This window comes from Saccostrea echinata, unplaced genomic scaffold (genome assembly GCF_033153115.1).
Source record: "Saccostrea echinata isolate AGI-Se365-2 ecotype Australia unplaced genomic scaffold, CSIRO_AGI_Sech_v1 ptg000048l, whole genome shotgun sequence".
Classification (NCBI taxonomy): domain Eukaryota; kingdom Metazoa; phylum Mollusca; class Bivalvia; order Ostreida; family Ostreidae; genus Saccostrea; species Saccostrea echinata.
Window position 1 is genome coordinate 2,732,419 of NW_026889797.1, and position 26,731 is coordinate 2,759,149.

Genomic DNA, 26,731 nt, shown 5'->3' on the forward strand with positions numbered 1-26,731 from the left:
ATCCCTCTGTTGGAACAGATACATGCAGATCTCTCACCACTGGATGCGATCATTACTGGTGTTTCCGCTGCTAGGCATTGTCCGGATAGTTATCTAGGGACCTAAGGACTCCCCTGACTACTACTCACTATAGACTGACTCACCTTGCGGATTACTAACTTTTAATACCCCTGAACACATCTGAGTAATATCACTTAACGGGGCTTCTATATTTTTCTCCGAAGAGCCTACACCTTGTCCTTGAGCCCCCACCTGTGGTCTCAAGGGTGTTAATAATCTTCCGCTGGGCCCCAATATCTTGACCAAGGGTATCCATCTTGCCCTTGCGGTTAACCTGCCCTAACTCTCCTTATTATCTATCAACAATCCCTTCCAGAATTGTCCTCCTGGAGGAGCGCATGAAAAATTCTGGAAACCGGGTGTATCCCCTGGACCCTCGGAAATTGATCCCTACGAAAGTGAAATACCCCTCCCCGATACTGAGTAAAATTATCCGTGGCTCTCTTCTATTGTGGCATCGTTGTCCTTAATACACCTGGAGAAAACCGTACACTTCTGGCAGGCTTTACTTTCTCTGGGCTTCACTCTAACTGGGTACTCCACAGACCATCACAGCCATTTTTCCTACCTGAGCGTTCCAGCCCCCCCCCCCCCCCACCCTCCCACTCGGATCTTAAAGTCTCCCTACCCCTACTAAGGGCGAAACTAAGTTCCCGACCCATAACACCAGCCTAACTAAGATAAATTCAACAAAATACAAAAAAATATATATTAAGGCTAATCCGCCTACAATATGTTTCAAACAAGTAGATACTACGAAAGTTAGCTTACTAATATCACTTTACATAGCATAAAAAAGTAAAAATACAAGATGGCACCAAACCTAGCCAAAACGTGCAAGGCCCGGTCCCCGCTGCCCAGAATTAAACCTTCGTTCGCAGCGCCAATAAATCGCTTCTCTGTATTACATATTAGCTAATGTCTGTGATGACAATCAGAGAAATCACTATGAATATGAAATATATAAAGATAATACGAAAGCCTATTAGGATCAAACTACGGTAAAAAAAAATTAAAAGGCGTTATAACGCGAAAAAAGGCGTAATAACGCCTTTTGAAATGGCGTTATAACGCGGAAAAAAGCATAATAACGCAAATAAAGGCGTAATTACGCCTTTCCAAACGGCGTTATAACGCGAAAAAAAGCGTTATTACGCCTTTCAAAAGGCGTTATTACGCCTTTCCAAAAAGCGTTATTACGCCTTTCCAAAAGGCGTTATTACGCCTTCCTAAAAGGCGTTATTACGCCTTTTAAAAAGGCGTTATTACGCCTTTCCAAAAGGCGTTATTACGCCTTTCCAAAAGGCGTTATTACGCCTTTCCAAAAGGCGTTATTACGCCTTTCCAAAAGGCGTTATTACGCCTTTTAAAAAGGCGTTATTACGCCTTTCTAAAAGGCATTAATACGCCTTTCAAAAAGGCGTTATAATGCCTTTTGAAGGGCCATTATTATGTTTTGACAGGCCCGTGCTTTTAAAGTTGGGGGGGGGGCATAAAATTGACAAGCAAACAAAAAACAAGACCCCCCCCCCCCCCGGAAAAAAATAAACTGCCTAAACTTGAGGGGAAACTTTTTCTAATTTTTCAGTAAAACTTTTTTTTAAATGCAATGACTTGCCCGAGTTTAACCATACTGCAACAAAATGTTAAGGGACCAAGCAATCAATTAATGATTTTTTATATTTAAACTATAGCAAGACTATTCTCCCAAAAAGTGGGGTGGGGGACCCCCCCCCCCCCCTCACATTCGTACTACCGGCCTGTTTGAAAAGGAGTTGTATCCAAAAATGGAAAGGCGTTATTTTAAAATAGTAAATATATGAAAGATTGAACCAAAGCCATCTTTATTTATGCAATATTTAGATTATAGTTTTAATATTATAAATTATATTATAAATTATAGTATTTTCTATATGCCTGCACATCTCGCAGACAGTTGTTTGCATTTTGCATGCATATTAAGAGAAGTCAACACTCTACTTTTGAAAATCCAGGATATAGGCAGAACCGCAAGTTTGGGCTTTGCTAGCCACGTATTAAAAATTCATATCAAATTTGAAATATTTTTCTCCCCTCTTGGTAAAAAACAGGCAAAGTATTTGCATAGGTATAATGAGCTATTAGCCTTCAACAAAATTTCTGAAATCCATACACCTTGGAAGAAGCGTCTGGCATCAGAGAAGGACTAAGTTGGTTTAACACTGAAAATATTTTACACATTTAAAAATCTTTTTTCCTAGAAATCTAATTATAATCAGCCCCCAGGGTGGGCTAAGTAAGTCATGTATTGAAAAAGAAAGAGGCGTAATAACGCCTTTTTAAAAGGCGTAATAACGCCTTTTGGAAAGGCGTAATAACGCCTTTTTAAAAGGCGTAATAATGCCTTTTGAAAAGGCGTAATAACGCCTTTTGGAAAGGCGTTATAACGCCTTTTGGAAAGGCGTAATAACGCCTTTTGGAAAGGCGTAATAACGCCTTTTAGAAAGGCGTAATAACGCCTTTTGGAAAGGTGTAATAACGCTTTTGGAAAGGCGTAATAACGCCTTTTGGAAAGGCGTTATAACGCCTTTTTTCGCGTTATAACGCCTTTTGGAAAGGCGTAATTACGCCTTTATTTGCGTTATTAGGACTTTTTCCGCGTTATAACGCCTTTTCAAAAGGCGTTATTACGCCTTTTTTCGCGTTATAACGCCTTTTAAATTTTTTTTTTTACCGTAGTTTGATCCTAATAGGCTTTCGTAAGATAACGAACTGTATTCAAGCTCAGAAGTCCACTGAACATTACAAAATAGGAGCAGTCAAACACGGACATCCAAAACATCGGGGGGGGGGGGGGGGTTCAGGTGCCACAGAGGAGTGAGCATCACCCGCCCTGTGATCCTTGTCATGATCGGGAAATAACGGAAAAATTCGTCGAAAACTCAGTGTGTGAATTATGGCCTGACAATTAGTATGAAGAACGTCAGCATTTGACTCAATGATAAATTGTATTTCTGACAATGTCAATGTATCGACCATAGAACTTACGAAATGATGACTTTAAACAAGACTGCTGATATTCTTGTTTCATCAATTTGTTTGTCAATAATTTACCTCGGTTTAGAAATTGTACATACGTAGAGCATGCTCTTGCGTATCGAATCAACTGAAGAGATATAAACCCCGTGTGCAGGTGATGAAGGTATAGTGCTGCATAAGTAAGGGAAGCTGAAGATTGAATTGTTAAAGTCATCACCTTTATCATAAAGCTTGGTTGTTAGATTACCATAAACGTCTTTTTCAAGTAAAATATCCAAATATGAAACAGATGTTTCAGACTTTGTGGTATCTTTTATCTCAAGCTAAACGGAATATATCCTTTCGAAATAAGAATGGAAATAATCATTGTTAATTGACAATACGTCGTCGATATATCTAAATGTCGAAATGAAGGCCACTGCAAGTGTTTTCTTTTTTTTCACGTATAAGACTTTGGACAAATTCTGCTTCATATGAATACAAAAAAGGTCTGCGAATAACGGGGCGCAATTGGTACCAATGGAATTCCAATAGATTATTGGAAGACCTGGTCTCCAAAAACCACATAGATATTGTCAACCAGAATCTCAGGCATCTTTTTATTGTCAACTTTAGAGTACTTGTGTGTACAATCAGAATGTTTTTTAACAAAATATTTTTTTTGCAAATGACCAATGAGAAGGTAAGTAAATTTACGAGTTCCATTTTTATTGAAAAAGCAGCTGTCAATGATATCAAAAAGCCTGGACTTTATTTTATCATGGGGAATGGTTGTGTATAAAGTTCAAAAATCGTAAGTTTTTAAGCTGTTGATTTTGGTAAAATTTTATGATTTCAATTTTTTTCAAAAGTTCCTTGGAATTTTTAAGTATCCTCATCTGATTTACACCACTTCTCGAATATATTGTTGCACAGTACTCTTGAAGTTTCTCCTTCACTACTGTTAATATCTTAGTGAGGAGTAAAGAAAAGTGTAAAGAAAGAGGCTAGGTTGAACATTTACTGGAACCCGCTATAAATTTGTTTGTAAGGATTTTTAAGAAGTTTCAGAATCCAATATAAATACGGTAATTCAAATTCATTTTAGTTGTTTTGAATATTAAAAATATTTGAAACTGACATATGATTTTAAAGAATTTCTTCTTTAGAAATTGAACTATGAGTATAAGTTGGATTGCCACTTGTAGAATTAAATCCAAGTTCCCCTAAAATACATTTAATATAGTAAACCTTACAAATATTAATTTGCACTTTAATACTTCTTGTTATTAAAAAAAAAAAAAAAAAAAAAAAAAAAAAAAACAGATAACACTTACAGAAACAAGTCTGATTTGTCAGCAACTAGTCGGGCAGAGAGCGAGTCTCTGCACACGACGCAACAGGTGCCCGAACAAAGAGTCACGTGTTCCTGAGGTGACAGGGTAATTCGTACCCGGCATCTCCAAGACCATTACACTTTGAAAAATATTTCACTTGATCCGCTTCTCACTACATAAAATGCGTTAGATTTCGCATGACGATGCCACGTCGATAACTGAAATATAATGAGTTACTTGCTTAGTCTTTGCTGTGTAGAAAAAAAAAAAAAAATGCTATGGTGGGTCTTAGTGTATTTGAATACTTGTATACAGTTGTATATTGCAGATTATTTGATTTATTATGAATTCTTTTTTATGTGATGTCCCATGTACCTTCCCCCCCCCCCCCTCCAAATTAGGCCCCGCCTTCCTTAAGTTGAACTTTTATACATTGTATTTTTAAATGTTTCATCCATAAAATGAAGAACAGAAAAAAAAAATCGCAAGATAAATATTATCAGAAATGCCGTGTTTATAATGAAACATACCGCAAAATTATCAATTTTACAGATGATCATAATGACTATAAAGATCGATTTCTTGGATTTTATCTCTACATATACGTATCAAATTCGACAAACAGTATAGACCTTCATTCAAGTTTCCATGAGAAAGACAACACCAGGGCCAAGGTACATGTGCCTACCGTCGCTTGTACACGGAAAATACGCTATTTACTACATTGTTCTATTTATTTTAAATGGCTGTGCACATTTTGATGACGTAGCCTTCAAAGATCTTCATTGTTATGCTTTATCATTCTCTGTATTGATATTATATTTCTTACAGTTTGTTTGTAAAATACTCTTATAATTGTGTATTCATTCCTTGTTGGGTTTGAAAAATAAATTGTTTGGAATCCAGTAACGGATTTTTTGGAGAAAGTTGTAGCGATATCTGTGGACATTATAAAACACCCAAGAAATGTCATAAAATAAGGTTTGTTTGGACGGATGTGCAGGAGGATATAAGAGGAACAATTCTGCAATGAAAGTAATAAAATTACTTAAAGAAAATCCATCAAGCCGAATTTCATTTTCAAAAACGAACAGAAATTTTCCATTCATGTCCGTTATTGAAAATACCAATATTACTGTGTCCCAAATGTATAATATGTGACTGATAATAATATGCAATGTTCTTTTATTTTGATTATGATTTAGCATGATTTAGCATGGATATGTTGGAGAAAATCGAATTAACAAGAGACTGTAATGATACATGAGCAATCGGCATTTGTGACAATGAATGGTATCCTGGCTGGAAAGGAGAATTCTGTCATGAAGGATACAGCCATTTTAAAAAATATCTACTCAATTTACAAAAAAGGTTGAGCCCCCCCCCCCTCCAAAAAAAAAAAAAAATAAATAAATAAAAAATATTAATCTTCTATTCCGGTAAATACTACATTTTGATTTGTGTTCATTATAAAACAAACACCATAAAAATAGATAATTGAAATTCAGAATGCATTACATAATAAATATGGGGAATGAAATTAAATAAAACCTGCTAAAGTAGCGATTATTTTGCATTTAAAAATTGGTGTGACACGTAATAAATCAATTTTAAATTTATTTACAAATCTATGTTGCCATATCTGACATTTATAAGCAAGTTTTTTTTCTTGAATATATTTCATATTTCTTCTTCCATGGCGCACATTACTGTTGTTATTTATTTTTTTCTGTTAAAATCATGGAGTGTGATAATAATCGGTGCGGTTAATGTTGCATGAGATATGTGGACAATGTCGAAATAAAGAACAGTGTTAGGTTATTAATGGTTCCTGTGCTAATGGATGTCAATCTGGATACCTTGGAAATACATGTGACAAGGGTAAATGTCTAATGTCTAATTAAACCAATTTTACGATAGTTTTTAAGGCTGGAAAAGACATTATGAAGCTTGTAAAACTTTCAGATATGCTGTGGTAATTATCAGTCTTAATATGCAGTCTGTGAATTTGGTTTATATGGACATGAATGTAAACGGGAATGTAGCTTGTTTTGTAAAAGTTCACTTGATTGTCATCATTTGACTGTATCCTGTAAAGTTGCTATATATAAGGCTGGGGGAAAAAAGGGAAGGAATGTCTCGTGGGTTAGTGTAAAAACTTATCGTGATACTAATTTCAAAATTAACTGAAGATTCATTTTGATAATGTGCATTAAATGCTAAAAACGACGAAATTTCGTGCAGTTCTTGAAGTCCTTTGTATCCTGTTTATTTTCAATAACACGTTTTACAAAGTTAAAGAAAGGCAAGTAATTCCTTTTTAAAAATATTATAAAACATTGCTGCATCTTATTTTGATATAAATTTCTAAATTACTTTATTTTTTGTAGGATTAAGCACCATGGGGAACAGGGAAATAAGAATTATTTTGTGGACGTCACAGTTTCAGAAAAAGAAGCCACCTCAGAAATTGAAGATGACTATGAAAATCCTGAATATCAAGATAGGTACGAATTGGAAGTTGCTGAAAACTACGATAAAATACAATAGAAGTGAAAAGATAAGTTCAAGTTGTAAAGTATTGACTTATTTCCTTTTATTTTTTTAAGATATGAATCAGGTACTCATATAATGCTCAAAAATATGACTTATGGTTATGACTTAAAAAGCTTACTCCTCTTAGGTACTTAATCCCATCTCTGGAGTTCCCAGGGGTCCATGTTTGATACCTTGTTCAAAGATTTCTTTGAATTATTTTTTGAGCGACTGTTATTCTTTATCGTAATCTATTTCACTACAGTAGGTATTATAAGACCCGGTACGACACCAATCATATGTATAAAACATAATGGATATATTACTTAACACCGTGCCCAATTTCGACAAGATGTAAAGAATATAAATGGAGCAGATAGGCCTATATATTGTTAAATGATTTTTTTATGACGATTAAACGATTTAAATAACTCGCTGACTGACCTAAGAAACCATCATGTGGGCATGGTAAAAGATGATTTAAAGATAATCTATAATCATACTTTTAGGTCCTATATGCTGCCTACAATTCAAAATTAAAGGGAGTCTTTATCTTCTGTTTCAAGTCGGAAAAAAAATCGTGAAAGGAACAGTTTTGAAGTTGATTATTATGTCTTTGAACTGAAACATCTTTAATATTTGTGAATTAGAATAGCATAGAAAATCTGTTTCCATGAATACAAATTTGGTCAATCTCAATAACAGTTTGACAGATATTCGAATTCATCGTAAAAAAATAAAAATATTAAAGTATAATTGCATTCTTGACTTCAATGTTTATAAATTTAATGCCATAAAACATAAGAGTGGATGGAAGAGATGAATATTCCGAGATGGAAGAAGGTTTCAAAGTGAAACATATTTGGTAAAAATTATTGCTAGAATTCCATCCTGTCACATGTAAATATTAACCTTTCCTGATATCATTAGCATATGTAGTAGATAAGAAGACACATAATGTGCAAAATATGTATAATTACATGTATATACTTGATTACAATGGTAAATTACATGTAATGACTTATCAAATGTAATCAATAATTTCTTCCTTTTGTCAAATTCATTCTAATGTTCTACTGTTTTAATCTATTGTACACCACTAACGTTCTATTTTGTTTATTTATTAAAAGGTCACTGCGCCCTGCTTTTTTCCCCAAGTTTGATCTCATAATTCTGTGTGAATGCTTAAATGCATTTATAAAAAAAATATTTTGAAATCAAACAATGAAGTAAATAAAAAGTGTAGCAAATGAAATAAAGATTGTATAACTCTTGGCTATGTGATAAAACACTTGGATTCTATTACAATCTGAAATATTTCTTTATACGAAATGCATCTTTATTTAATATGTTTACTATAATTATAACTAAGTAAGTAAACTAATTTGGTCATGTTTAGTATTTGTCATTTATTTCGGTACTCAAACAAACCTATTTTGTGTCGCCTGCAGAGCGACACTTAGGGATCACTTTATACGGCATCTGTCCGTCTGTCTGCCTGCCACTCTGTCTAGCTATCCGTCTGTCACACCTTGTATCTTGATAACTGTTAAATTTGATTTTAGCACATATTTTTAGCATATATTGCTAGGTACTATGGCCTTCTATAAAATTGTCCCGACCATGTGACCGTTAAACTTGACCTTTGACCTACTTTACAAAATATCTTAGTGTACCGATATACAACATATTTTTTGACATTTAAAAGTTAATAAAAGAGCTCTGCCATTCAGTCACCTTTCAGCAATCTTTCAGTTAACTGAATTGCAGAGGATCATCCTGTGTTTCTTGCAACACTCCAGTTATATATGGCGTGAAGTTGAATGCTTCCATATCTAAAGTTCCCTTTTTTACTCTCAGTAAGCCAGTAATTAAATCAATAAACATTAGTTTTGACATTTAGAATACTCAGAATAATTATGTGTACAAGATTTATTTTTTTCAAGAACGTAAGCAAATAACTGGTATATTGCATGTATTTATTCCTAGCTTTTGCACTCTCTCAGCTTGACCTTTGAATTCTTCTATCAATCAATCGGTCATCAATTGTTTCCCTTATATAATTTAGCAAACATTTCATTCACTTATGGAATTTCGGTTGATTAATTGTTTAAATTATTTAATTGTTAATACTGTTGCAACGCTGTTTAACGTAATATTCAAGAATTTGTTACTCGTTGAGAGACATCTAGAAAATTTGAAGTGCCACATATGTTTACCCATGCATGACACTTCAGGTCATAAAACTATAGCTTACTTAACCTGACAATACCGACTACTTTACAAAGCCTTTAATCCTAATGACTGTCACTTTGAATGACGAAGCAGTCACTTCCTATGTTAGATGTCTGAAGTTTGTTATGGCGCCAAAAAAATAGAGTGAAGACAAAATCTCCTTATTACGATACAAGGCGAACAATCAGGTAAAAGTGACCTGTTTCAGTTGGTGGAACAGTAGTGGCATATGATACCACTAAAAATTGTAACGTCACCTTTTCCTGAAAGTTAATAAATATTAAATCGGTATTCGTAATTTATGTAATGATACATGTATATATATTGATATAGTGCTTCATATTTTGCTTTTAAATGCATAACTTTAGGTAACTGACAGTTTAAGCTTTGTCCAGTAACTGAGTTTTATGAATATTAGCATGTATTATTTATAAGAATCATAATTGGACCCACTTACCCTTTGCACAGAGTACTAGATTTGGATATTAGATAGTTTTTCAGTAAGGACATATACTCTTCTTCTGTCGTAGTTTTTTTCTTCCTTGTTGACCTTGTAAGACAGTCAAAGGTTTAGACAGTCATGTATGTACTATGTCTTCTCTTCTGTGTTCTGGTGTATTCTCATGCATACGGTAAGAAAATATAATTTCATATTGAAAATTCTTTTTGGCTCTTAACGCTTCAAGACTGCATTGAAATAATGAACCTTTGTACCATATCGTTACCTCTTCTAAAATACAAATATTTTTTTTTTTATTGAAGCGTATTGTATGTTATTATTTCTTGTGTAAAAGCAGGTAAAACAGGAAACAAGAAGACCATTGGCAATAACCCTAATCTGAGTCATCATGGCCCTACTGTACTTCAGCAGCATTTTTTTTCTCCAAATGTCTCTATATATGTAAAACTTTGATTACATATTGTGGGCCCACCGTACACTCAGGGATCATCATTTTAGAAAACTTGAATCGAAAGTACATGAGGACGATTCCATATAAATATTTCTTATAATGGTGTTGTTGTTCTAGAGAAGATGATTTCCAAAGATGTTTTCTCTTTATTCATAACTTAAACATGTATCACCCTTTGTCACCCCACGCTTGCCCTAGGAACAAACTTAAATATGAACTACATGTACCTGAGGTTGCTTTAACAAAAATATACCTATCCATGGCTTTGCTTTTCTTGAGATGAAGTTTTAAATAACAGTCAACATAAACATGATTTGAGCTTCTCAATTGTCAACTTCCCTTATTTTTGTAGCTGTATACCATTGTCACCTGCATATGGACTTTATGTCTCCAAATTGATCAAATACGCAAGAGCATGCATTACTACGAACAATTTCTATAACGAGGTAACCTTTTGACTATTAGGTAATGAAAGAGGAATAACACCAGTCTACTTTCAGGTCAATATTGTGCAAATTCTATGGTCGATACAATGATCCTCTCAGCTAATACATTATATCATGCAGTCTATTTTTGACTGATGTTTTTCATAAAAATTGTTAGGCCATTATTTTCACACTGAATTGCCTACGATTTTTTCCCGTCTGCCCGATCATAATAACGGGAAAATTCTATCTGAAATGCTCACGTGAACTTAACATACGCATTTTTTTGAGTTTCATAAACCAAAATAAAATCAATTTGTTGCAAATAGCTTTTCAACACAAAATTGAGGAAAGCTTTTAATAAGGGTTCCACATAAACAATAAATTGTACTGTTTATACAAATTTACCATCTAAGTTATGTTTGCATGATTTTTCTCATCTATTTTTTACTTGACATAAATGCGTTGCAAACTACTTTACATAACTTATGAAAATATGAAAATTATTCTCACTCAATTTCAGAGATGTATGCGAGTTACATGTATCTTACCAATTTTGTTTCAAAATCATTTGTTTTTTAACACAATAACGAAACAAAAGACACTGTTGGCGGCAACCTGTCGGGGATATTTTATTTATATTTATCACACTAAAGAAAGATTTAAGAATTGTTTTCTCCTTTTTTCTGTCTTCTTTACTTTTGTTTACTAGCGATATTCATTACGCCACTTGATTTTAATTCTAAGAGTAAATAATTGTAGGATTGAATCATTGTAGTTTGAAATTTCTTCCGGTAATCTTGATGTACTGAAAAAAAATATCAAGCTTGTTTTGACACATTGCGATCTGCGAATATAGCTGCTTTTTTAAAACGTGAACACATTAATTTTAAGTTTATAATAAAATCATTTATATAGGAATGTGCTACATGTGCATTTTTATGTATTTAAATGATCCTAGTTTAAAGCAGTTATATATAAACAAAACCAGCTAGACCAGCATTTTGTAAATCACAAGAGCTTCAAATGACACTTTGTAATGCGGCTGGACAATTGACACACTCGAACACCATTAGGGTAATAAGTTATTCTATGCAAATGATTGTTATAAGCACATACTTGGATTAAGGCGTCAATTTAAGAAGGATTATCGCAGTAAAGCAAATTGAAATACGACAGGAAGAAAAAGATTTTCTATGTAATTGTTAAGATATTGCCCTAAACTTTTGGAAGAAAATTCATATTTCACATGTTCTTTTTTCCTTAGACATATCACTGCACTGACCTTCTTTTTTTCTTTACTTTTTACAATTTCATACCTTGACATGGCTCAAAGTTCGTGAGTTCGTTACGTTACACATAGAAACAACATATGCCTTAATGCTATGCTTATTTTTAATAAAAACTCTAATTTCCTAAACTTGTGTTTATGCTATCTTCTTATAAACATATCCCAACTCTTGTTTCTGCTTGAAAAGGAAAGACAAACGCATTAATTTTTTTTATTAAATGTTATTGGGAAGAAATAATTGAGAGTTCACATTACGGGAGAATATAAGTAAACCTAATTCAATTTTATTTGCTTCGTTTAAAAGAACATGTCTTTTATGAAATGGTTCTTATGAACGTAACATGTGTAAGACCTATTCTACGCTACATTCTAAAGATTATAAATATAGAGCTGACCAACGATGTCAACGTAAGAAACCGTGTAAAAAATATTCAGTATGTCTATGTTATGCACTTTGAATTATTACAAATCCACATTAAGATTCTTTAAAGCACTATTCCTTCTTTTCAGTAAACAGTTACTTAATATAAAGGTGTGTTTAAATTTAAAAAAAAAAAAAAAAAAAAAAAAAAAAAAAAAGACAGATACTGGACAGATACTGGAACAAAATACTCAAACACACTTTTCTTTCAATTTGAAATAAGAAAAGGGGAGGGGGTATACTTAAATGTAAAGAAAAAAATAAGTAACTTGATACCTGAATACTATCAACAAAAATAGAATAAGACTTACAAATTTTCCAAAAATGCTTGATAGGAAACTTTCTCTTTCATTTCAGAATAAATAATTTCCTTGTCATGTTCTTTTTTTCTAACATTTTTTTTAACATAAGGTTATAATTATGTACTATGAAAAATATCCCTGTTTTAATGAATAGAATTGCGTGTGGCTAAAAGAATAAGGAAGCAATACCCGGGCTTTCTATTGTGATAGCTGGATTTTATTTATTTATTTATTTATTTATTTTTGTGTATTAGGACTTTGAAATTAAATAATCAAAGTGGTCTTCTTTCAACTAACATCTAATATCCATTTACCGAGCTTATTTCATTTATTTATATTTTCATCGACATGTTAAGAGATCCATAAAACTTTTAGGTTCATATACAATATTCTTCTACTGTTTCACATAAAATGGAACTTATAAGGCTATAGTATTTATTAGTTCATATATATAAGACAGTAGCAAAGCCAACATTTGTTATCTTCTTTTTTAAAAGGCACTGCTTTTTTTTTTATAATTCCATTCGAATAAAAGATGAATAGATGAAAGGACTGACAAACAACAAAAATGAAATATATTACTTTAACTGCCTTTTCAGCAGATTCAATTTAAAAAAAAAAAAAAAAATCTATTTTATATCAAAGATATGTTTGTAACTGTTAAGAAAACTGTAAAGATTAGTAAGCATATGTAATCATACTATATAAAGGTAAAATAATAAAAACTTAGTCTTCATAAACTGAAAAATAACGGTTAACATTTTTTAGTTGACGATAATAACAGTAATAATAATAACATATTGACTAAACTATCATATCATACATTTTCAAATTTAACGGATTTTAAATTTTTGAGAGACTCGCAAGCGGATTATCTGTCTATTCACATCTTGCCACTTTATTATTTTTTACAGAAAATTTAGCATACCTCAGACCTACATGGCAAAGCACAACTCATGACCCTTCATATAGTAGTTCATCAAGAGCTGTTGATGGTCAAAGATCAGATCTTTCCTATATTGGAAAACAATGCAGTGTTTCTAGAGATGGGGAAAGAACTGCCACGTGGTGGGTGAATCTAGAAGGAGTTCGTGGAATAAACTTCATAGTCATTTATTACAGAACAGATAACGTGTTCTGGAGTACGTAAGAAGTCAGTGAATATGATATTCAATTGATGTATGTACATGTGTAGTGATATATCTGTAAATAGATGTAGTTACTAAATGTATCTGTTTTGGCAAAGTCAGTAAACCACAGGAGAAAATCCACTATTTAGTCAAAGGAATGGATCACTAAGGGGTCTAGAAAGTTGTTTTTTTTTTAAACGACGGAACTCTACATATAAGTCGACTGTCAGGAAATTTTTAGTTACTTTTCAACTACTTGAATGCCCAAGCTTCATCCTTTGATCATTTCAGGATATTATATATATTTAAAGATAATATTAAATAAAAACAAAATATGGATAAAGGCATGGAGATTTAAGAAAAAAACTTACGTTTTAGATGTGCTTATTTTGTAAACTTGTTTCATAGAAAGCTATCAATTTTCTATGAAAATACAATATTGAAAATTTCAGATTCTGCCAATGCGTATACAACCAGATTTCTTGGATTTTATGTGTACATTTCAAATACAACAGACAGACTCGCTGGGAAATTATGCTTTCACGACACAAATTACAACAGAGCAACAATACCAGCCGTTGCCAACATCAGCTGTCCAGTACATGGACAATATGTCATCTACTATAATGAAAGACTTCAGGGCGTCAGCTATCCAAATGGATATTCAGTGAACGCGTTCACTGAGCTTTGTGAGGTCGAAGTTTATGGTAGGTTTCAAATGAAAATCATCAAAGTCTTAAATGATAATGGTAAGCATAACTATCTATGAGGCACAAAAGGTCCAAAGACTGATAATTTTTATAATAAACTGAATACTACTCAAGTCACGTGATTGTTGTAACAATTTCCCGTCGAAAGGTATTTTCTTAGCTGAATTACTTTCCTACATAAATAAAAATACATTTGTTAAAAAACTGCACATCAATACCCCATGTTTTTAAAAGCTGTTTGAAAAAAGTATATATTTATATTTAATTATTGGGTTTTAAACAACTGTTAAGATATAAAGATAAGCGTTTGAACTCTTTTTATGTTATTGCTTAGAATAAATACAAATATAAACAATTACAATTTGTTGCTAAATTGTGTCATAGTACAAATACATAATTAGGTTGCTCCGATCCCACTCGTTATGGTACAGATTGTTCTCACCGATGTTCTTCAAACTGCCTACAGTACTGTCATATAGAATCAGGAGAGTGTCCACAATGTGCACCTGGTTATCAGGGCAAATGGTGTCAGCAAGGTGAGTTTTTTTCAATTTATCTACAAAATACATCACATCACTCATATTTGTCTTTAACATAATTTGCAATCACGAAGAAAAACAAATAATGTTAAAGCTAAATAATCTATTTGTCTTTGCTAGCCGTTGTCTTGAACAATAGATAGTTTTTTTAAGAATTGACAAATGAGATCACATACACACTTATTTTTAAATATCATTTAAAGATGAAGAAATATGATGTAATTGAAATCTTTCAAATAAAACATGCTTTCTTCCTTATTTCTTCTGTACTTTATCTGTCTACTTATTCAAATTATTAAAGAGTGTGACGACGGATTCTTTGGGAAGCAATGTAGTATGGCTTGTGGACATTGCAAACAACCGAACGAATGCCACCCAATAAATGGAACGTGTTTAAATGGATGTTTTGGAGGATATAAAGGACAATTCTGCAATAAAAGTATATATAATTATAAAGATAATTAAAACACATTTGTGCAATATCTGAACATTCAAGTAAAGAATTTTGTCTCAAATCACTGATACAGCTAAATAACGAGTATTCTAAGCACATTTTATTCGTCTTAAAGCATGCAATGAAGGATACTTTGGAGAAAACTGTATCCACAAATGTAACGATACTTGTAAGGGATGCAACAGAACAAATGGTATTTGTGAGAATGGTTGTTATCCTGGTTGGAAGGGAGCGTACTGCCATGAAGGTAAAGGTTCATAAATCCATTCAAAATATTACCTTGTGATTTTTTTGGAAGTTATATTAGACGCTTTAGGCAACTTTGGAAACAGCATTTGCATAATTCCGAATAAGGTATAATATCTGACAAATTAAACCTTGAAACTTTTAGGTTATTGAATATTCATTAATTACATGGGTACAGTCCTCTTATTGTTTTCCCAGAGGCGGCAACGTTAACGTTTCTTCACATAGCAATGTCCCTAATTTTCGTTCAGCAGTGAGTGACCCCTCAAATCAAAGTACATCAAGTTGTCTTTCCTTAGTTAAAATCTCGAGGTGGCATGTCAGATTCGTTTTCCGGCAAAATGCGTCTGTCTGCGTTAACCTCTAAAAATGAAAGTGAAAGTAGGGGAATTCAGGACTTCTCACTGGTATTTTAATACTTAAAATAATTCTGCTGATCTTCTTGATAAATTGCATCTGCCAAGCTTTTTTGCAAGGGAACATACTCCTTATCAACAAGTATGAGGCTCAGTTTAATACATTATCACAGTTTTTTTTATTCAGGTCTGAAAATTAAGGAACTTGTAATTTTTTCTGCACTACTTTCTTCCCCTACCCATTCTAAAAATAATTAGAGGTATGTACCCACATACAATAACTAATCGAGAAAATATGATTAGAAGGCTCTTCACACTACTGTAATGACTTTCCCTTCAGATTAAAAAAAAAAAAAAAAAAACACTTGCCGTCCCCCAGTCAGTCCCTAACATTTTCCTGTCTCCTCCTGACTTCTCCTGTGATCCCCTGTCGTTGACCTTGACTACCCTGTTTACGCCCTGACGTCCCCTGACCTCGCCCCTGTCACCACTGTCTAACCCCTGATGTCCCCTGACATTTTCTAACGTCCCTGTCGCCCACATCCCAACTATTTTTAAAGCATGTTCACATTACTTTTAATTTTTTTTTATTTTTTTGATGGGTATCAAAATTATCGTCTTATTACACACAACCTTAATCTGTTATTTGTTTTAAAAATAAAAATGACAAAATGACAATTAGAAAAAAAAAAATTCTATGGTATCAAAACTTGCAAAAACGTGAATGAAGTTTTTTTCTTAATTATCGAGCTGTATCATTTAATAGATCATCGGAAACTGCAAACACTGTAAAATTATTTCCATACAAAGTTTTATTCGTTTCCTTGAATAAGCAGTTTAAAAGGAATTTGTAGGCTCTTATACTAAAAGAGTCCTACTTTTAGCGTCACATTAGAGATGTGTTTCTTATTATCATCGGGCTGTCAGAAAAAAAAATTAAAAAAGTTTCTTAATATTTAATAAAAGTTATTGAAAATCTTCTCCATGTTAACAACATCTAGCAGGCTCTGTTATTTGGTTTGTAGATGTACAGACGTCTTAAGAAAGCGTATATCAATGGTTTCGGGATTAACATAAAATAGACCATCAAAAAGAAGTGAATTTGTTGGCATAGTTCATTATCTTTACATTCATAAAAGACATCTTTATCTTAGCTTATTGTTATTAAAAATGTCTTTATAAATCAAAATGTGAGGACACGATGAGACCTTTCATTCAACTACTTAAACTATTTTTTAGATAAAATAATTAGAAAGAACAAAAACGTCAATTCCTTTGTTTCTATACTTACAAAAAGGCTACATGTTACAAAGAGCAAACAAAGTGAAGTAACATTCAGCGTTCCTGTAAATTTTATGCATACATTTGTTTTGTTTTTGTTTTTTTTTTGTTTTGTTTTGTTTTGTTTTTTTTTTTTTTTTTTTTTTTTTGTTTTCCTATATAATACAAAACGTTTATTTTCTCTAATGATAATAAAAGTATGTTCATTTTCATAATTTTTAGGTAAACAATGTAAAACATTATGAAACATCTGAATAATTACAGAATGTAATGATGGGTTCTTTGGCGAAAATTGTAGCATGACTTGTGGACATTGCAAGAAGTCAGAGGAGTGTAACCCAGTAAATGGGACGTGTTTGAATGGATGTTCTGGGGGATATGAAGGACAACTATGCAAGAAACGTAAATAAAATAAAATAAAAATGAATAGATGAAATTAGAATTTGACAATTAATAAAGTAAGCGCTGAAAAGATATAAAATATACTCAAATTAAACTTTAAGCATGTTCAGTGGGATACTTTGGAGAAAACTGTGTCAACAAATGTAACGATACATGTAAAGGGCGTAATAGAACAAACGGAGTTTGTGGAAATGGATGCTATCCTGGTTGGAAAGGAGAATTCTGTCATAGGGGTAAAAGTCTTTACTGTATTTATCGAATTCTAACTTGTGTTTTAAACCTAGATATTGTATTTGTATGTTTCTTAAATGTTTGCAGAACGAAACCCTGCCATTCATTCAACAGAATGGCCTAGAAATCCTTGTCCTTCAGTTACCTTTTCATTACACGTTCAGTAACCTTTCAGTTAACTGAATAATAAAAATTCATCTTGTGATAAGAATTCACCTAGGCCCATTCTGTTTGAATGTCTGATTCCATAGTTTCAATGTAGGCCTTATTTGTAGAATTCCACGTTTTAGCATGGGAGGAACAGGCCCCATGACTATTGCTGGTTGATAACTTGTTTTCACAAACTCTCAAAAAGCCTGAGTCGCTTAAAAATAAAACACATATCATATTCACAATATCAGAAGTGACGCCATTTGGAAATTATAGCAGTGATTCTGAAAATTGTCGTAACTTGAATAGTCAACAATGTATTTTTATACAGATGAGAGTCAACCATGCTTAATGCCAAATTATCTGCTAGTCTCTCAAACGAAAATATTTTACCAGCTGTTAGCTCAGCTATCAAAAAGGCACAAAACTATATCTTTTATTTTTCTTTTTATTATTTTCATTTTTTTTTTAAATCTTTAAGAATGCGATGGCCGATTTTATGGAGATAATTGCAGTATGTCTTGTGGACAATGCATAAACTCAGAACAATGTCATCCAATCAACGGGTCATGTATGAATGGCTGTGATGAAGGATTTGAAGGGACCTTTTGCAATGAAAGTAAGTCATGGGTGAATTTTACATATTACCATTTCTGTTATTTTCTTTTTCAATGTCTAAGCATTACTTAGCATTTCTTACAAAAAAACAAAATATAGTAATTCAATGATTTGTAGCCTGTAGAAACGGAACCTTTGGACGAAACTGTCTTCAGACTTGTAACTCTACATGTTATGGATGTAACAGAACAAATGGTAAATGTGACAGCGGATGTCATCCAGGATGGAAAGGGAGCTACTGTCACAAGGGTGAGTGAAACGTTTTAAAGTCGTACATGATATAGAAAGGCTAAAAGACTTTTTTAGGCTTTGAAAAAAAAAGTATTTTTGCGTACAACTGGTTGAAATGGTATCCATAACAGGTTACACTTTAATTAGTCACAAAACAATTTACAAATAAATCCAAATCTTCCATGGAAAATTTTTTCATATATTGCAAAAATAACGCCTTAAGTTTTTCGAAAGAAACAGTAACTGGTATTTTTAAAAAGGCAAATGGAAAAGTTGCAATATGAGTAAGAATTTGCAAGCATTTTATGTTATCATTGTTTTTATTGTTATCATTTATTTTTGTTTATTATTTTTTAATCATAAATATACATTAATGTTTTTTTTTACATAAAACAAAATGAACTCTCCACTTTTATTCATACAAATCCCCCCAAAAAAGAAATTTACAGTACAATTTACAAAATTTCATATAAATCAATTTTCAAGCCACACATTGCACTCAATCATTAGATGTTATTTTTCTGTTTTATTTCATTTGTTTCACTGCCTTTGGTAAGAGCATACCTGTACTTCTTATTTTTTTTTCACTTCATTCTGTAATGTATTATAACGTTTTGGATAAATCCAAATATTAATTCAATATATTTTTTTTTCATGATCGATAGTTTGCTATATACGTTTAATACCTTACCTTTGAAAGGAATTTTTCTCCTTAAAGGTATATTTAAAATGAGAAAACCGTTTGCAGAATGGTTCTTTAAACGGGAAGAATCACACCAGAGAAGCAAGTAAAAGCATAGAGTTTTATAATATTTATTTCCTCTTTTATTGTTTTCCTTTTCAAATCTTTTAGAATGTGACAATGGATTTTTTGGAAATAAATGCCGCATGATTTGTGGACACTGTATAAATTCAGAACAATGTCAATCAATCAACGGGACATGTATGAATGGGTGCGATGAAGGGTTTAAAGGGACCTTTTGCAATGAAAGTAAGTCACGCTTGAATTGTAGATATTTTTTTTTTCAATTTCTTATAATATATTCATAAATGCATAGGCATTGTGATTTCTCCTTTACTTTAATGACTTACAGCCTGTAGAAACGGAACCTTTGGGAGAAACTGTCTAGAGACATGTAACTCTACATGTTATGGATGTAACGGAACAAACGGAATATGTGAAACTGGATGTTATCCTGGATGGAAAGGAGATTACTGTCATCAAGGTCAGGGATAGTTTCATAAAGTATGTTTTTGATAAGTAAATTTGAGGATTTTTCAGCATGCTCATTTTAAGCACAAATGCACACTAGGTAAACTAAGATTCTTGACAGCTCAGTGTGTAATATCGTATGGCTTTTAGATAAATTCAAAAATTAACTCTCTTTTTTCTCCTAAAAGCTTAACATTTTTGTATTTAATGAGAAAGTTATTTTGCGAAATTGAACGTTAAAAGGGAAGAAACGCATCGAAGAATGAAAAAAAAAAATGTTATCATTTTTTTGATAATTGTTTTTCTCTACACGTTTTTCAGAATGTGACAATGGATTCTATGGAGATAATTGCAGTATACACTGTGGGCACTGCATTAATTCAGAAAAATGTCAACCAATTAACGGAACATGTATGAATGGCTGTGATGAAGGATATCAAGGGACGTTTTGCAATGAAAGTAAGCCCCTTTGGATTTCTAGATATAATTGTTTTTCTGTAATCTTTTTGATTCTATTTCATATTTTTTTTTTCAAAATGCAGAACTATATTAATTTCTTTTGCAATTTCTTGACTTACAGCCTGTAAAAACGGGTCCTTTGGAAGAAATTGTGTGGAGACTTGCAACAGTACTTGTTTCGGTTGTAACAGAACAAATGGTAAATGTGACACTGGATGCCATCCAGGATGGAAGGGAGATTACTGTCATAAAGGTGAGGGATGTTTTCATAAAGTAATTTTTTATACAGCTAAGATCCTTTCTGCGTGTTTAAAAAGAATATGTTAGTACTGCCTAAAATACATCCTAAGCACGTCACACGAAAGTTAGTGAAAAGGCCATTCACGATTAAATATGCAATCTGTGGAAAAATTCTCCTATATTGGAAACAAACATCATTGCCTAAGCAAACGCCTAAAGTTTGTTTGGCGAAGCAATGGGTCTTAAGTAAAACAAATTTAAGATCGTTATATTAATAACTATTTGCAAAGGTTTTTCCTTCCGTTTTTTTCTTTAAATATCTAGGTTTTATTAATGTTTCTATTTTTGATAAAAGTATATCTCCTTTATTAAATTCATCCCTATCCCTAAAAAAGACTTAACATTTTATCTGCTTAGTTAATTATGACCATTTGAACTGAGGAAAATTTAAGGATTTTATACAAGACACTATATACGTAAAAGGAAAAAAAAGTAGTCTATATAAACATCAATTAAATGCAGAGTTATTTTTTTTTTATATAAAAATGTTGTACGTTCGACGACGTATTATCAATTAACAATAGTTCCTTCAATTTATATGTCGACTCGATATATTCCAGTGAGCTTTAAATAAAAGACGCATGTTTCATATTTGGATATTTTACATGAAAAAGACGTCAATGGTAACCTAACAATAAGCTCTATGATAAAAGTTATGACTTCAACCTTTCAATCGTCAACTTCCCTTATCTATCCAGCAATCTTCCCTAATCACCTGCATATGGTGTTAATGTTTCTCAGTTGGTTCGATACGCAAGAGCACGCTCTACCTAAGAACAAATCTGAAACGAAGCAAGCAATTGACAAAGAAGTTCTGGAAGCAAGAATATCAACAAAGTCTCGTTTGAAGTCATCATTTCCAAATTTTTATAGTCTATACATTGACCTTGTAAGTAAATACAACCTATCATTAAGTCATATGCAGACTGACGTTTTTCATCCTTATTGGTATGCTATTATTTACAAATTGAATTGTCTTCGGATTTTTTCGGGTTTCTTCTCGATCATTACAAGGAGCACACGGTGGGTTTGAGCGGTCGACAGGGGATGCTCACTTCTCCATTGCACCTGATCCCACCTCTGATGTGTTTGATGTCCTTATTTGCCCTGCTACAATTTGCATTGTTCCAATGGACTTTGAGATCCATTACTGTTCGTTATCTTCAAAATTCATGTATACAAGTGTAATTGTTTTTTTCTTGAGCATACTTTCTATATTTGAAACATTAAAAGAGTATTTAAATTATTCCAGAATGTGATGATGGATTTTTCGGCGAACAATGTAATGCCTCTTGTGGACATTGCAAAAAACCGGATGAATGTCATCCAATTAATGGGTCTTGTTCAAGTGGATGTACTGAAGGATTTGAGGGCGAGTTGTGCAACAGAAGTAAATATAAAAGATATTGAATGAAAATAAATACAGTTAAATTTAACTTGTACCTTGGAAATTTGCAGCCAGACTAGACGCAATTCTAGATTATAGAACAGTTTTAAAAATTTATTCTGCATTTTGAAATATAACACTTAAATCTTAATTTTTATTGAACACAACCGTTCTTATCATATACAAATGGTAAAAACGATACATTTGAGACTGTGAAACAGATGGAACAACACATTTTTGTAACTCTCTCTCTCTCTCTCTCTCTCTCTCTCTCTCTGCTGTGCTTTTATGTATGCATATATGCACAATTCCGTCATAGAGGAAATGGATTGTTTGTAACGATTTATATCATAATGAAAAAAATAACAATTGAAGCTACTGAAAGTGAATAAACTGTTTATGTCGTATAAGGCAAGTTATCATAACACACATAACACAAAACATCATGAATAGGCTAGATTTGCTGCCTATGTACAATAGCTATGCATGTAAAAATTAAGAAAATGACTTAAATAACGAACATAAGGTATTGTTTTAATCCTTCAGCATGTACTGACGGATTCTTTGGAGAAAACTGTGTCAACAGCTGTAACAATACATGTTATGGTTGTAACAGAACGAATGGTGTATGCGATACAGGATGTTATCCTGGTTGGAAAGGAGAATTCTGTCATAATGGTAAAACTATATAATTTTACTCACAAAATCTCAAAATATTTCGATTTTTTTATCTATTTTTTAACACTAATTATTTTATTTTTCGATGGTTAATTATATTCCTTTTATTTTTTTATTTATTCATTTATTTAGATACTTGTTTGTGTATCAATCTATCAAAATATAAAGAAATCTATTCAAAGAGCAGATGATGTGTGTCGATTTTAACAAAACGATATCCATATATACTGGTGTCTCATTATATCGCGGTACTTAATTCTTTTGCATAAAAAGTGTAATTCCAAATTTTTACTTTAACCTTTGATCAAATGATATTCATAAACCTAACTATGGCCTAATTTTTTTTTAGTGTCAAATTATTTTCCAAGCTTGCATCGTTTAATTTGTATTCTATTTTTAAAACAGGAAGTCTTGATTACCTCCTAAATTGGAGAGACTCACTGTATCGCCGTATGGGAAATTATGGAAGCTTGTAGTTGACATGGACGTCAATTTTTATTTTTAAATTCACGATGTACTTCTACATGAAAACTAAACAATAATACATACTTGAGACTTTCAAAATATGAACTTTATTATGGATTTCACATGACATAAATTCAATGGTCTAAATAAAAGAAAAAACGGGAATGGTAATCTGTAATATTACGTTTTATTTGAATAAAAAAATTGCCAACAGGTGTTCCATACTTTTTAATCCTCACAAAAGTCAACATTCAGACGACAGACAGATAGTCCATCAACAAAAAGGATATGAGCTATGTATCCGATTTTTTTTTAAATATAGCGCGATACAGTGGAACCCGCTATATAATGAGAACTGAGGATAATTAATGTTTATTGTGCATTTCATCCTTTAAAACATTTCCAGAATGCGATGGCGGATTTTATGGAATTAACTGCAGCATGCTTTGTGGATACTGCATAAATTTAGAACAATGTCATCCAATTAACGGAACATGCATAAATGGTTGTAATGAAGGAAATGAAGGGACTTTTTGCAATAAAAGTAAGACATTCGTGAATATGAAACGATTTTTTTTTTCATAAAAATAATCGTTTTCAAAGAATTTGCTCCAATTTGTGTGATAATTGTTTTGTTACAAAACTACAGCATGCAAAATTGGAAGATTTGGGCGAAACTGTCTGGAGATGTGTAACAAAACATGTTATGGATCTACATGTAACAGAACAAATGGTCTTTGTGACAACGGATGTCAGCCAGGATGGAAGGGAGATTATTGTCATGAAGGTAAGTGATGTACATGTACCAAACACTTGAAAATAATTTCCTTGTTTTTATCGATATGGCTTTGCTGACATTATTTGCTTACCTGAGCATAAGTCTCAAGTAAGCTGATATTTTAATGTAGTGCCCAGCGTCCGTATGGCATGTCTGTCTTCCGCTTTCCGTCGTCCGTCGTTTTGTAAACTTTTCACATTGTTTTGTTTCCTTAGAACCATTTCACCAAAATCAACCAATCATGCCATAAAACATCATTAGGTAGACTGAATTCCTGTTTTTACACATAACAAGTCACTCTTTTTTCCCGAGGGATAATTTTTAAAAAGTGAAAATTTGGGTCATTGAAATCAACCACCACTGAACGAAAAAAGGAAACATGTCAAAGCTTTCAGACATAGTGTTCATTCAAATTTTTGCACATCTTTTCCCCAGGGGTAGGACGGGGCACAGTAGGATATCAAAATTACTAAAATATTAAAAGTAAGAAAACATTTTTCCTCATGAAGAGCACATCCATGATAAATGCTATTAATATGCAAACATACATGGAGCCTCGATACGGTGTCAAGGTTTTTTTGGGGGGAAAACATCTTCTAATGGCTTGAATTAGAAATTTTGATAATTCGAATTTTCATGAGGAAGGGTGGTTCACCAAAGTGTTTCTAATGGTCATATAAACGAACAATATTTCAAAAAAAACTAGTCAAGGATAGAAATGCACGATAAGTGATATTTTAATGCATGTATGCTAAGGAAGTTGAGGTTGAAGTTTGCTAAAAGATAGGGCCACACTAAGAGATCAATGTTTTGCATGGCAATACATCTTAAAAACATCTGACATTTTATTTTTTAAGAACAGCAGTACCACTAGGGACATTGCTACTGGAGTATCCTGAGGCAACGAAGATTTTAGTTTGTTCACCTTGTTGCAAGTGATTGGTTTAATCCAAAATAGTGAATCAAGGTTTTAGGAGTGAATGTGCCGAGATAACCATTTTCAAAATAGGTTTTCAGGAACTGTTCGACATTGTTTATTCTTATTATATGCTTATGTTCTTAATAAAGATTTAAATGTGTTCAAATCATAATTACAGGGATAGGGTTGGGACACAATAATGAATCAATGTTTTACTTGCATTTCTTTCGGAAATTTATGAAATTTTTTTTTTTAAAGAATATATGGACCACACTAATTCGTACTCAAATTCATGACACTTCGGTTAGTTGGGGCAAGAAAACTGAGGATCAATTTCACATAATGTATTAACATTTATATGAGGGAAAAAAGCCTCTTCTCTAGGGCAGCAAGGTCATGTTAGTCAGTTACTCGGACATCCCAATGGTGTGTTAATCCAATTTTATTGAAACATGTATAATGACCTCTTGGTGCTAGATCGGGGCAACAATGTGGGAACATAATGATTCATGTGGAAAAAAGGAGGGATTTATAATTTTCGAAAACAGCAGGATCAGGATGACGCAGCTGAGCGTTATGGCTCATGGACCTCTTCTTTGGTTAATACATGCGTCAATTTCTTCTCAGAAAATATTTTTTTTTTATTTTCTAGAGTGTGATGATGGGTTCTTTGGTGAGAATTGTAGCATGCCATGTGGACATTGCAAGAAATCAGAAGAATGTAATCCGATAAATGGGATGTGTTTAAACAGGTGCTCTCAAGGATATGAAGGACAGTTCTGCAACAAAGGTATAACAAACATTAACTGTTGGAATATTTGCATTCTAAATAAATATCTTTAAGATAAAGATGCAAGCGAGCGAGCTCATTGGAATAATGTTTCTCACTTTCAAGAATGCAGTGACGGATATTTTGGAGAAAATTGTATCAGCATATGTAATAGAACATGTAAAGGATGCAACAAAACAAACGGCATTTGTGACAATGGATGTTATCCTGGTTGGAAAGGAGAATTCTGTCATGAAGGTAAAAATTTTACAGCTTTTTCAAAAGCTACAAAGTCAGAGTATATTGTTTTAGGTAGTTTCTAATCAACTAATGCTACAGTAAATAAAAAAAAAAAATGTTATTTCGTATTTCAAGGAATTAGAAAAAAATACAGAGAAACAAAATGAAGCACAACTCAAAGTGAATACATTTGTTTTGAAGGTAATATCTTTCTTTTTTTTTTTTAATCGCAGTATGCAATGATGGATTTTACGGAGATAATTGCAGCATGGTTTGTGGAAACTGTTTAAGGTCCGAACAATGTCAGCCAAATAACGGGACATGTCAAAATGGCTGTGATGAAGGCTTTGAAGGGATGTTGTGTAATGAGAGTAAGATATGATGGAATATTTTACTATACGTATTAGGAAACTGTAATTGCATAAATTTTATGTTTTGTCGTCAGTTAAAAATACATGTGAGAATACTATTGGTTAAAATGAATCATATGTGTTACAGCTTGCGAAAACGGAACATTTGGACGAAACTGTCTCGAAACGTGCAATAATACATGTAAAGGGTGTAATAGAACAAATGGAATTTGTGACAATGGATGTTATCCTGGTTGGAAAGGAAAATTCTGTCATGAAGGTGAGGTCCTATAATTAAAGCCTAATATATA

General features: G+C 32.5%; 1 protein-coding gene and 1 long non-coding RNA gene across 2 annotated transcripts; both read left to right on the top strand.

Moving 5' to 3' along the window:
- Window positions 1–6,528: 6,528 nt before the first annotated feature.
- LOC133203173 (multiple epidermal growth factor-like domains protein 10) lies at window positions 6,529–20,662 on the top strand. The gene is made up of 16 exons (XM_061339013.1): window positions 6,529–6,539; window positions 6,785–6,901; window positions 7,004–7,014; window positions 13,429–13,656; window positions 14,097–14,351; window positions 14,756–14,890; window positions 15,195–15,332; window positions 15,463–15,594; window positions 17,495–17,632; window positions 17,734–17,865; window positions 18,495–18,632; window positions 18,749–18,880; window positions 19,716–19,853; window positions 19,957–20,088; window positions 20,397–20,520; window positions 20,656–20,662. The coding sequence occupies exons 1-16, from the start codon at window positions 6,529–6,531 to the stop codon at window positions 20,660–20,662; spliced, it is 1,968 nt and encodes a 655-aa protein (XP_061194997.1).
- A 2,111-nt stretch (window positions 20,663–22,773) lies between these two features.
- On the top strand, window positions 22,774–24,145 carry LOC133203205 (uncharacterized). The gene is made up of 3 exons (XR_009723350.1): window positions 22,774–22,899; window positions 23,771–23,908; window positions 24,014–24,145. It is a non-coding gene; the product is annotated as an uncharacterized LOC133203205 (long non-coding RNA).
- Window positions 24,146–26,731: the final 2,586 nt, after the last annotated feature.